The 13,968-nt window shown below is 35.1% G+C and overlaps 1 protein-coding gene across 5 annotated transcripts in view; it reads right to left on the bottom strand.

Moving 5' to 3' along the window:
• Positions 1-1,457: 1,457 nt before the first annotated feature.
• Positions 1,458-13,968, bottom strand: part of MIGA1 (mitoguardin 1) — a 48,439-nt gene continuing 35,928 nt past the window's right edge. For 3 of the 5 annotated variants that reach the window (XM_083359396.1, XM_083359397.1, XM_083359398.1), the window contains 8 exons: positions 12,323-12,441; positions 12,106-12,178; positions 10,605-10,691; positions 10,113-10,211; positions 9,682-9,816; positions 4,199-4,252; positions 2,730-2,846; positions 1,458-2,591 (listed from right to left, as the gene is read on the bottom strand). In XM_083359396.1, the coding sequence (XP_083215522.1) occupies positions 2,403-2,591; positions 2,730-2,846; positions 4,199-4,252; positions 9,682-9,816; positions 10,113-10,211; positions 10,605-10,691; positions 12,106-12,178; positions 12,323-12,441 (873 nt within the window). In that variant the 3' untranslated portion in view covers positions 1,458-2,402. Of the gene's footprint in view, positions 2,592-2,729; positions 2,847-4,198; positions 4,253-6,502; positions 6,566-9,681; positions 9,817-10,112; positions 10,212-10,604; positions 10,692-12,105; positions 12,179-12,322; positions 12,442-13,968 lie in introns of those variants that run through there. The other 2 variants (XR_014492095.1, XM_083359399.1) reach the window with 2 other exon arrangements.

Genomic DNA, 13,968 nt, shown 5'->3' with positions numbered 1-13,968 from the left:
TGATTAATCCCAAGACAGTCAGTGAACTTCCAAATGTAAATGAGAATTTGACTCTGGGTCTACCTAATCTAATCTAACACCATGCCAGTGTGTTTAGCCCTAAACGCATGGAAGTCCTCATTTAGCAAATGTCTCGCTTAGCTCCCATTTGTAGTAAATGACAGTGATGGGAAAAATCATTCTACAACCAATCCTCTCACATTGATGACTTTCATGGGTCTGTAAAGTGAAGGAAAGCTGATGTCAGATTGTAAGCACAGTTCAAATTACAAGTCCTGATTGTGGTTGCTAAATGAGGACTACCTGTAAGAAAAATAATAATCCCCCTTGATTCAGTGAAAGTTTTTAACTTGCACTTACATCTATTACCCTTATTACTGAAGTGCTATGACCAGAGAAAGAACGGTGTGTCCCTCTTTGTGATAATCTGACCATGAAATCATGGTACATAAAATGCATATATAAACAATGCCATAAATATATGCTATCATTCAACAAAAGCTTCAGCTTCCCTTTCCTGCTTCATGGAATATGACCCATTTTCCTCTTCAGTGGCCTTAACTTCCACAGATCCCTCTCTTTGGTTCGCTTTTAAGCCAGGATCTCTTTTTTTAATCTTGTTATTCCTGCCGTTGCCTCTATTAGCTGCCCATTCAAATTTTCACTTAATGTCTTTTCAAGTAATGTCATTTACCTATTTATTTGCTCAATTTATGTGTCATTTTTATGTGACTCTGGGCAGCTTACAATAAATGCATATTTTACATTTTTGCAAAAGGAATGGCCTTCTAATTGCTGCAACTGGAAAATGAGATTTGACTTATCTTGATTTGCTTTTGTGTAGATGGAAAAAGAATATTGAAAATATTAATATGTATTATATAATATAAAGACTCAAATGACATTTTCCTGTATCATATATTCACAATATTTGGACGGCTACAATGTCTTAGGACTTTTATGTGCTGACTGGGTAGCATTAAATGTTTCTTCATGCAAGGGAATATCACTATTCATGTTTATGTAATAAAAATATATAAAACAATAAACATGCAGAACATGAATACATAGATACACTCTGTGATAGGGTATCTCAATGTTTGATACTGTTTCAAATCAAATGTTTAATTTTGTGACAGAGAATGGCTTTTGGACATGGGCAGAGACTGGAATTGCAAGGCAGAATTGGGCAAGGGATTTCTTGAAAATCCAGTCCAACAAACCACTACAATACAAAGGCTAAATATTTTCACTTACACGTGGGGAAACAGACAATAGCTAAGCTTAAGTTTCCTGGCTGAATGCAATGACAGCAATGACAGCATCCATTTAGGCTCACTTATCCTTCTAAATAAAAATGTGCTATGATTGAGGATCGGTGTATTGCGTGAATCTGGCCATTGTGCTTATAAACCATGTCTTATAGCTTCATATACTCAATTGTGGATAATACAATAAAGTAAACCATGATCAAACAAAATACATCTATGCATGGTATTAAAGGTATTAATTTGGCATCCCTGTTTTAAAAAGAGACAAACACATACTTAAAATTGTAACGGAATGTGTATTTACCCTTGCACCTTTTTATTCTTTTTAATATACGTTTCCCCCCTTAAAATATACTTTTAATAATAGATTCAATTAGACAAGATCTTATAGTATTTATAAAATTTTAAAAGCTCTGCAGAGAATTATCTATATATTTAGCAATTTATAAATTTACTAAATAAATAAATATGGTAGAGATTATTAACTACTCAAAACAACTATTGAGGGTTCACCAGACTCTGATTTTATGCAGTACAACCAACGTAAAACATCATGAGAAATAATTTACATAAATATTTGATATTAACTCTTAAATTTTACAATAGTGCTCATAGAATATTGTCCGAAGGCCAAATGCCATGTTACAGTTGCTACACTATACAATAAGTTATAGCTCATACATACATAAGCTATATATCTGTCACTGTATTTTTTTTATTGCACATTTGTTAAGACAAAAAAGGTGCAAATCTTGGCAAAATATCACCAGGTGGAGCTTTTGAGAGTTTTGTACATTGTAATTTATACATTGTAAACCTGGGAGGAACTGATTTACTATAAAATGTATTTTTGTATCACCTTCATCACAGAGATCTGAACAATGTATTTATCCCCATAAACAATATTTATGTAATAGTTTAAAAATATATGTTAAGTATAAATCCAAGGACAATTGAAATATCTTTTTAAATGATATGTACAGCAATAATTTAAGCATGAATATATCTCCCTGAGGCCACATTTGACAATATTGTAGATTTTGGGGTACTTGCTCAAAAAGAAACAATATTAAATTCTCTTGCGGGAGAAAAAGGCAAAAATATGCTCACATGAAGAACAAAAACAGAAAATTATTGTATTTTTGCCTCTGAAAGGTCACAGGCTGTTGGGTGTTGACATCCACTTACTCCAAAGTAGACCAATAAAAGATTAGTGTGCCGGATTAGCAATTGCAGAAGGTCTTCAGCTAAATTATCCACTGATGAGTATCGCACTTTTTCAAAGTCAAAAATATCTTTCAGGAAATAAAGAATCTGATTCTAACAAAAATAAATGCAAAAAATAAAAAGGTTTTAGTTAATACCTGTAGTCTATAGGATGTCTCATAAAAACATTTACTAGTTCATTTGTATTTTCATTGGTATTCAGTAAACTCTTGATAAAATAAAGCCGCATACCTTGAAGTAGCTGCATAATTCGTTCAGCGAATTTCTAGGACCTAAAAATCCCCACGCCAGAACAGGGCTAATATGTTCACAAACAGCATAGAAATGTGCAAAGAAGCCATCAGGAACCTAAAGATGTAATTGGTACAGAAAAGGCTAATCATACCCGGCATCTTGAGTATAAACAATTGTGACATCTTTAAACCTGCAATCTTTGCAATAAACATATAAAAGTTGCAATCTTTTATAAACTTAAATATCAACTCCTGGTGACCAAATGACATGCCCATGAAGGTCACATGAAGCTGTTTTCTATGTAAAGGCTCATTAGGTTGCTCAATCTTACAGCTCACTCTTATCAAAAGGATTAAGCTGAATAGGATTTAGTTCTGAAAAGTTATATTTAAGGGTTAAGATTAGTTTATCAAAAAAAATGCAGTAGTGTGCAGCTTTAGTATGGGAAGCCATACAACTTTTGCTTTACTGTAGTTGACTAGAAGGGTGCCCATTATTCATGAATATCTACTGAATCAGAGAATAGGGCAGTGTGGTAATTGAGGATTTGAGATACGTCATCAAATTGCAAACTGCGGGTGAAAGTTGTCCTTCCACATGCAAAGTTCATGGCATTCAGCCCTGTAATTGTATTGAATGATCATTCAATGCCCTTGAGGACGAACAGATGTTCTAAGTTGTTTCTGCTGAAGTTTTCATTCTACTTTTTTTACACACCCACCCCTAAACTCTATATGGACATATACACATCAGGATGTGAATTAACATAGCATGTTAAATACATTCTAATTTTAAGAGGTGCTGTTCTTGCTTTGAGACGTATAGATTAAAATGTACTTTATGCTTTTTATGATTATATATATTAAAATTTCAAAATGTATTGCTATTCTCAGAACAGCCTTTACTTTATACAGCTGTGAACAATATAAAGCAGGGGTGGGTAATTCATTTTCCCAAGGGGCCACATCCATATAACTTGGACTGTTGTGGAGGGCCACCACCGCTACCACCTTCACCCCAAACTTCACTGCCTCCCCCACTGCTCTGCCCACTGCCGCCCCTCCCCCTCACTGCTGCATACCATACAGGAACAGCCCGGAGGGCCAGATGTGACCCACAGGCTGTAAAATGCCGAGATCTGATATAAAGCAACTACTCCTAAACAATTCCCTCAATTTTCAGCCAGTTTTCTAACAGAATCATAAACTTGTTACCTCGCTCATGAGATTACTATTTTTGCCTATCATTCAACTATAATTTCAGATATGATAAATTGTATTAAAGTGGTTCAAGAATACACACTACTATCTTTTTATTCATAGTTCTAATAATTTACCATCATCTATAGCCATACACAAACAATGCTTAAACAATCTACAGACTGTCTTAAATTGGCAACTGACATTGCAAAACAAATGTATAGCACTGCACAGATGTCTTCTAATGTAAAATGTCAGGCTACTTACTTTCATTTGTTGCTTTTTTTGCTTCAGGACTGACCAACAACTTGAAGCCACAGCCTAAGTAAGATATTTTTTTTTGGTTTTATTTACTTGCAAGCATGAAACACTTTATATTAAGAAATAACAGCTAAAATATAAAATATTGACCTAAATTTAAAATATATTGAACTTGCAATAATATAAATTTAAATAATTTTACAAAATGTGCATTATTTATTGCTCAGAATATGGGATTTGCATCTCATTTTCCTCGCTCTCTCCATGCAGTTTAGCGGTTTTTCTAAAATTTAATGTAACTTAGTGATTAAGAATCTGCCTGTATTCTTGTGATAGCAGCAAATATTTATAATCTGATCTAAATTACAAAGATGGATGATAAAACGTACAAGCTGAAAGATATTTCTGCATGTGGAATAGGAATTCTTATGTACAGTCATTATCTAATAATATCCATGGCAAGGCCAGAAAGATTTTGTACCAGAAATCTGGTCATTTTGGTTCGCTAACTGGAATGCGTGCAATGACATTTTTCCAATGTCTAACATGGTTCTTTAACAACAATGACTTTCCTGTTGTTATCTTTCTTCATTGTTATCTGAATCTTTTATTGCTAAGCTTGTAAGCCACCCTGAGTCTTCGGAGAAGGGTGGGATATAAATGGAATTAAAATTAAAAAAAATTAAAAAAATAAATCTGGGGCTTATCATTTCCAGTGAGCGGCTTCCGGTTGCCCTCCGGGTGAGATTCAAGGTGCTGGTGATGACCTATAAAGCCCTAAATGGCTTGGGTCTAGGATATCTGAGGGAACACCTGCTGCCGGCATCAAGTTCTCTTCGTCCTGTGCGCTCCCACAGGGAGGGCCTTCTCAGGGTGCCGCCGGTAAAAGAATGCTGGCGGGTAACACCCAGGGGGAGGGCCTTCTCTGTGGGGGCACCTGCCCTTTGGAACCAGTTGCCCATGGAGCTTAGGACTGCCCCCGACCTTCGATCATTTCGCCGAGACCTGAAGACCGGGCTCTTCGATCTTTCTGGCCCAGGCTGAATTTTAATTGGGGTTTTAATTGGGGTTTTATATTTTTTATATTTTTCCAGGGATTTAATTTAATCTTTTTTAATTGTTCTTAATTTTTGTATCAATGTTTTATATACCCTGTAAACCGCCCTGAGTCCTACGGGAAAGGGTGGTATATAAATTCAATAAATTCAATTCAATTCAATTTGCTTTTTGTTAAACATCCTTTTAATCATCAATACTTGTAGAATTAATAATGCTCATTACTAGAACAGTCTTAACTATTCCAATTGCAGATACCCAATCATGCTATGATATTTCTTATTTAGAAAAACATTCTTTTGAAAATACCTTTTGAAATATATGAATTTTAAGACTTTTTTTAAAAAACATTTTATTAATCTCAGTATTTAAAGAAAGCTACATATTTATGTGAAACTATGAACAAGAACTATCTGCAATGATAAAAAATAAAACCAAATTCTTTTGTTTTGACTGCATTGTAAAAAAAAACTATTCTAAGAAAAAGCATAGTTTAAATAGTTCTTGATACAGCTAAGCAGTTTTGTCCTAATAAGGACTGGAATCATACAATATACAGATGGCAAATCTAGACATTTACTTCCCGTAGGATGTAGCAGAATTTTAATGGAATGTACTACAACATTCTAAGTACTAGGAAATAAAATGTGACTGGCAAAGACCAGTGCAGACATAAACAAAATATATAATAAAAGAAAGTAAAACTATTCAAAACAGAATGAAAGCTTGCACACTAAGATTTATGACTTCCTCTCAGAGAATTACAAATAGCCATTGTCTCCCTTTTTTTTACTAGATCTTAGCCTGTCTGGTCAAATGAAATAGGCAAGGAAGAAAATATATGGCATATTTATTATTCCTCTTCTTGGAATTGGAGTGATAATATCATAAAGCTCACAACTCTGTCTACTACAGCGAAATTAGACTGGATACAAATAACACAGGACTGAGGAGTAGAAGTCGAAGTGAGAAGAAAGAAAAGGTGCAGCTATATCTCTGAAAAAGAAGAAAGGAAACAACAGGAATGAGTAAACTGGATTCTTTACCAATCCAGCACCCTGGATGCTGGATTGGTACAGAAAGGAATGAATGGGTAACAGTGGCAGGCCAGACCTGCTTCCAAGACAGATGAAGAGCTGAGAGGCAAAGAAATATACTCTAGATTAAAAAAAATGGAAACAAAATTCAGAGGTAGAGAAGTTCAGATTATAACTCAATCTAACACATGGCATATTTTTTTGAAATTAATCTCACTTTGTTAGTACATTACAGCCCTTGGACCTCTGCTGTTAGAGCTCAGGTATATGTATGAAGATGCTGCAAAGGATTTAAAAACAGAATTTAGAATTGGATCCAGAAATGGCCAAAAGCCGATGATGATTCACTGTGACTGGAACATCCAGTTCCAGTCACAGTTCCTGATGCCAGGGTTCGTACATCTGCAGTTTGTGGACCATCTCCAAAGTACAATGAATTGTAAAAAAATGAAGTGAGAGATTATTAAAAGATAGATCACAGGAGCCAAGCAATCTCTATCCATGTAGATTTGTTGCTGGGATGCCAACGGATATACTAAGAAAGTTGTATCCCTACTAAAAAAAAAAGGAACTATGAAATGCCTTCAATCTATGAATGTCAAATATACAGTCCATATGTCAATACAGGTAGTCCTTGACTTACAACCATTCATTTAGCAACCATCACAACAGCCCTGAACAAAGTGATTTGTGACCATTTTTCACACTTAATGACCACTGCAGCAGCTCCATGGTCACATGATCAAAATTAAAATGCTTGGCAACTGTCTCACATTTATGGCAGTTGCAGCGTGATCACCTTTTGTGACCTTCTGACAAGCAAAGTCAATGAGAAAAACAGATTCACTTAACAACCATGTCACTAACTTAACAAAACTGCAGTGATTCGCTTAACAATGTGGCAAGAAGAATCGTAAAATGAGGCAAAAACTCACTTAACAAACGTCTTAGCAACATAAATTTTGGGCTCAGTTGTGGTCGTAAGTCGAACACTACCTGTAATACTAATCTATAAATCTCCCAGGAGTTTCAACTAATTGCTTTTGTGAAAATAATAAATAGCACAGAGAATGAGAAAGAATCCTGAAAGACTATAACATATTCAAGCTCTTTGCCAAGAAAAGAAATGCCAACCAATGGACTATAATTATTACAGTATGATCATCTACATCTGATGATGGCTCTGCTAAAAAATGGCACTACTATGCTCCTTAATAGGATTGCAATACTCTGTCTCTTAAAGAAGAATCTATGATCTCAAATAATAATTTGCCTAGCTGTAATAAGCCAGGGAAGGCAAAGGGCAGAACAACAAAGTGCCAGATAAATTGTCCATATTCTTGGTCCCTTAAAACTGTAACATGCAACAATCTGGACATTCCAAATTGTAATGTACAGTATGTATTGTAGAATCTAAGCTATACTGCCTATAAACAACAATGTTCTCAAATATGTCTTGCAAACGTGTCACAATATCCTACAAAAATTCTAGCAGCTCTTCTGTTTGAGCTAAAACCCAAAACAGTAGCAATGTTGAGAGAACTGAAGATGGCTGAAGAATAAAAAAATATTTTTCATTTTATCACTCCCACTGAATAGATTCAATAATGAGCTTAATGAAATCTAAAAAGAATTTTCTTTCAATATATTCTATCTGTTTCCCAATTTATTACTTTGGCCTCCTTGAGCTATATATCAAAAAGTTGAAACTACCCTAAAAAAACTTACATCCTTTAGCAGACTATTTATTGCACTCCTAAATCTCAAACAAAGTGTTTTGATAATGTCAATAATGTCAAATGTGACATCTTCACAATGCTATCTTCCTGTCCAATTGAGAAAGTAAAATTTAAAGTGGGATTTGTTCTTAATGTCACCTTGGTGTATGTATGTGTATGTATGTATGTATACACACACACACACACAAGAGAGAGAGAGAGAGAGAGAGAGAGAGAGAGAGAGAGAGAGAGAGAGAGAGAGAGAGAGAGAGAGAGAGAGAGAGAGAAGGTCATGGTTGCCATGAAGGTAATAACACACTAGCCTTATAAATTAGACCAGACAGAGAACAGGACCAGATGAGTTAATTCTTCTTATTGTAATGCTGCAATAACAAAATCTTGTAGGCAGTGGTGGGATTCAGCCAGTTTGACAGAACCAGTAGCTACTTTTTTGTTGCCCAGGCCCAGAAAGGACTTCTGGAAGTGGCATCCACACAGAGAACCGGTTGTTCACATATGTGAATCCCACCACTGCTTGTAGGTCTGAAAGTTATTTATTTATTTATTTATTTATTTATTTATTTATTTATTTATTTATTTATTTATTTGATTTATATACCGCCCTTCTCCCGAAGGACTCAGGGCAGTGTACAGGGCAACAAAAATAAGAATACAGGATACAAGATTTAAAGTTAAATGATTGTGCCCAAAGTAGTAGGTTAGTTAAAATAATGTTAAAACCCAAGGAATTAGGGAAAGTTTCCTCTAAGTCTCTTGCCCTGTCCATATTCTTGCTACAGTCTTTTAACTGACTGTTTCCTTGGTTCGTCTCTTTGCTCTGTCTCCCGAGGCCATTTTTAAATACCACTACATAGCATCCTTAGCTGATCTACTGTATATCTAATTCAAATAGTGCTATCAGCATCCAAATTTAAGATTCTCTTCATCAGCCACAGATGACTGGGTGGTTGCTTAACCTGCCTAACTCTATCCCTAACCCGAACCCTTTAACCTGATCTGATGCTGAATAGAATATAGGGAAAGACTGATTATACACAGTTCCAATATTGGTTTTACATACATCCTAACACACTGAAATCATAAATGAGGGACATATTGACTGACTTGGAGCATAACAAAAAGTAGAAGAGAAACAGTTATTTATTTTAGACCGTTGTGTAAGATGCCTAATGACATTTCTTCACATGTAGCATATCAAATTATTGAATGCTATGCTCCTTTATACTTGGATGTTACTATAAAAATGTGGCCTAAATTATGAAAAAAATGAGATTTAAATCAACTAAGAAAACACAACCATAGCTATTTTGAAAACATTACATAAGAAAAGGAAAGCACTACAATAAGCTTTCCTTCAAAGTATGACTCATCTTACTTGGAACCAATACACCCCAACCCTTTTCTCGGGGGATCCAAGAGAACCATATCCCTCTTTCTTTCTTTCTCAATGGAGTACCAGCATCCTGTTCATACCACTTAAAAATGCTTTCTCAAAGACCTGAACTCTACAGAGACTGCCTCTTATCCATACTTGAAAAAGTTGAAAAATACTTCTCTCCACAAACTGGGTCCCAGCCTGATGTTAATACATGGAGCTGACATCTCCTACCAGTTAATGGTACAACTGAAGCATGGAGTGAAACAAATATGGACTTACAGTTTCTTTGAAGGAAGAGTTCAGCCAGTGGTTATTAACTATATTCTGTATAGACATGGGTGGGTTCTCTAAGTCTTCAAAAGAATCCATTAATATGAAGTCCAAAACAACATCATAAAAGTTTAAGTGTTTCACCTACATGAGGATCAAATTTTAAAAAGGGCACTGAGCACATTTATAAAAAAAGAAAAATCATTAACAAATCCAAGCTATAAATTACAATAAAAATCCTGGTGCCATTTTAAATAAATTGTTTGTTCAAACTTAGTAAATATAAAATAATAAATAGACCAGATAATGATAACAGAGTTTCTGAAATATAAACAAAATAAAGTTCAGTAAGGAATTATAGCTATCTAGAGCCAAAACAAGAGAAAAAAAGAGTTAAAACATTTAATTGAAAGCAGAGAGTAACAATATACTGTACATACCCCATAAGCAGCCAACTCCATTTCAGTATGAATCCATTGATCTGCTTGTTCTAAAAAAGAGATCATTTCATCAAATACTTCCTCAAATTTCTTTGGATTCTGTAAAGGAGAACAGAAAACTCTGAAGAAATAGCATGCATATTATATGGATTCTTTCATTCTTGCCTTAATATTGACATCATTGTTTATTTGTAAGTCAAAGGGTAATCTAGAAATAAAGAGTATCCCACTATAAGGCATAGTATATTCTGATATCTGACTTTGTGTACATGTTTTAGAAAATGGCATGCAAAAGAATACATTTTGGAAATATATAACCACAAACTCATATGAACAATCACTGCCACATGTAGACCAAATTTATAATCTTAAAAGCAGGATACTACTTTTCCAACATAGGAATATTTGTTTCTTAACTCATGTTATAAGGGCACTAAATGATCAAACCTGTGACAATATGCTCTACCAGTTATTAAAACAAAATAGGTTTACCTTTCTTGCTCTCAAAATTAAAGCACATAAAATTCTTCTGCCACTTTCAGCAAGAAATATTCGATTTGCAGAGTCTGACAGAATGACCTGTTTTTGTTTTTGTTTTTTTAAAAAAAGCATAAATGAGTGAAAGTTGTTAGAACTCAAAATTGAAACCAAATGCACAAATCCATCTAAGTTTTAGGCCCTATTACTCAAACAGATCAATGTCACTAAATATCTTCTTGAGTAAACTTATTTTAACAAGAAGGGGAATGGAATCTATGGTTGTGTTCACACAATGCCCTAAGCCATCATGTAATTTGCTTGGTTTTAGCTTAGCTTGTTCTTGTGAACAAAGCCACTAGGGTATATAGTCCACAGATTATGTTTTAACATATGGTATGATGATGATAACTTTATTGTCACTTTGCATGTACACCAATCGGCATGTCGGCTGGCGACCCCCCAGGGGGAGGGCCTTCTCTGTGGGAGCCCCAACCCTATGGAATCAGCTCCCCCCTGAGCTTCGGATGGCCCAAAACCTCCAATCCTTTCGCCGCGGCCTCAAAACACACCTGTTCCACCAGGCTGACCTAGACTGACAGGCATTTTAATTAATTTATATTTAGTATTTTTAATTCATTTTTTAAATTCTCTAATTTTAATTTACTGCACTGATGTTCTCAATTTCATTTTTATCTTGATTTCTGTACTTATTATATGTTTTGTTGTTAGCCGCCCTGAGTCCTTCGGGAGATAGGGCGGGATATAAATCCCATCAATCAATCAATAAATAAATACATCAAAATGAAATTTCATTGCATACAGCTCTCAAAGGGTCACCACCTCCTAAAACTTAGACCCCAGCCAACTATAATTTTGTCAAGAATCATGAATAAACATGCACCTAAATTTACTATATGAACCATGGCAGAAAAAAAATGTCAATCATAAGAAATTCTTGGAGACTTCATCCTTAATGGCTGGAAACAAAGCCTACATATGTGCTTGGAAAGGGAACGAATGGTAGAGATTTCCCCAAATGTGCCAGTATTTTAAACTTCCTTGGAAGTGACTAAATTTAAACAACATTAACCGATAGTGACTATAAATAGCATCTGATTATGAACTAAGCCAACTTTCTAAACACTCTAGTTAGCTGCTTTGTAAATGTTTTAAACTCTTTTTGCTAGAAACGGAGGTAAAAGCTGATTTTCAGCAAAAACATTGTAAATTGTGGTCACATATTCATGAGGTACTACAAACGGCCGTAAAGGCAGACCAGTTGCCAAGCACCCCAAATGCAGTCATATGACCACAGGGGAAGCAAATGTCAGAACTTTGAATCCAGGCCATAGGTCCAATTTTTGTTGTTAAGCAACCTGTACCTTGCAAAAACTGCATAATACTGATTATGTAACTTGTCTAGTTCTGACTACAAATCTCTATGTAATAATTTAATAGAGACGCACCGTAAGTAGCACAAAGATGAATTAAAATGTGTCTCATAGAGTTCTACCTGGAAAGCTTGTCGAATACAGTGGAGCTTAGCAAGGAAGTCACTGTCTCCCAAACATTCCAACATTTCAGTCCTATGCACAAAATAAATAACATTTGAAAGATAATCACAGACAGGCACTTTAATTTAGACATATTTGAAAACAATCAATAAAAGTTCTGACAGTGTTTTAAAAACTCTGCCATAAGAATTTTCAGAAATGTAAAGACATTTTCACCTTAAGACACGTGAATAAATCTTGCCCTCTTCTGCCATGTGCAAAGCTTCTTCATATAATGGGCAGTGGCAAAGTGAATCCAGATGATAGTAGTTTCGGTTCTCTTTATGTTCTGTAAGCTAAAAAAAAAGTTTTAGTTACCAAGTTACTTTCGCAAACGTAACACCTTTGTAATCTTTTGAATGGCACCTGCTTTTCAATATCACTTTAAATTACAGATAATTATGAAAATCAAATATGTGAAAGAAAAATTAGGGTAACTCCTGGATCACAGATGTTAGGCATATGGTGTTAGCCTACAATGTTGGGTTGAAAATATATTAACCATGATGTTATGTCTTGAAGAAGTTAATTGGCCAATGGGTGTGTAAGTGTTCTCATGGCCATAAGAGGGAGCTAGGAACGTAGCTTCTCTCTCTCTCTGAATTCACTGCTCTCTACTATTACTGTTTTTGCTCTGCTGTTGGTTTACTACTGTTGTAAACCTGAACTGTGTATTGACCTCTGGACGGGTAAGAAGACTTTGTAGTTTGGATTACTCCTTGGACTGTTGCTATTGTTTGTGACCTGGCCTGTTTATTTTTGACTGTGCATTTTTGTTCTTACACCACCTTAAAGTAAACTACGGTACTTTTTGTTTTTACAACTCAGTGTACTCTTGTGTGACTCTTGCTGCTCTCAGTACCCTTCCTTGTCTGTGCAACTCTTTGGTAGCACAAGGAGACCTCTACACAACAAATTCCTTAACAACAGACACGTTACTTTGTAAAAGCAGCAGAACAAAGAGAAATTAAGAATAGGGAAATAAGCACCCACAGTACATTAAGGCAGAAAATTACGGTACATTCTTGGACATCAAAAATAGTTTTGTTCTCCCCAAAATAGGGACATTTAGCCACGCTAAATGCAGAAAAGAATTAGAGATTAATTTACACATCTCTCTCTCTCTCTCAAAAGTTCAAAGTAAATTAAGTGACTTAAGTGGTCTGTAAGAAGGGACAAAGAAACGGGGAAAGTAAAACATTATTATTTTGTGTCATTAATTGCATAACTGGAAGAGGGATTCTTTTGTTATAAAGAAAAGTATCAAAGCCTTTTAATAAATGAATTCCCAAAGTAAATTCCAGGACAAGAATGTAATCTAATGAAACGTAATAAAATCCACCTGTAAAAGTCCAAACCATAAAACCTTACAATCATTATTAAACTTAGCAATTTGGTAGTCAGAAATAGCCTGATGAATAATTACTTGATTTGGGGGAAGAACACCTTCATAATGGCATTCTGCAAATCTCCTATTCCATATAGAAAGCATTCCAGAGTGAATAAGCCAGTTTGAGTAGTGGTTAAGGCATCAGGATAGAAGGCATGAGACCATGTGTTCTAGTCCCGCCTTAGGCACAAAACCAGCTGGGTGACTTTGGGCCAGTCACTTTCATAGCCAGTCTCAGGCTCAGGAAGGAGGCAATGGCAAACGAATTCTGAAAAAAACAACCTTGCCAAGACAACTGCAGGTACTTGCCCACGCAGTCTCTGAGAATCAGACAGAATGGGAAAAAATGTTATGAATATTTGTAATGTTTAAATGTCAGACAATCACAATTAATCTTCACATATCTGTGAATCTGTATAATTTGTCAAGACAT

This window comes from Vipera ursinii (genome assembly GCF_947247035.1).
Source record: "Vipera ursinii genome assembly, chromosome: 3".
Lineage (NCBI taxonomy): Eukaryota > Metazoa > Chordata > Lepidosauria > Squamata > Viperidae > Vipera > Vipera ursinii.
This window is presented reverse-complemented; position numbering and strand designations above follow the sequence as displayed.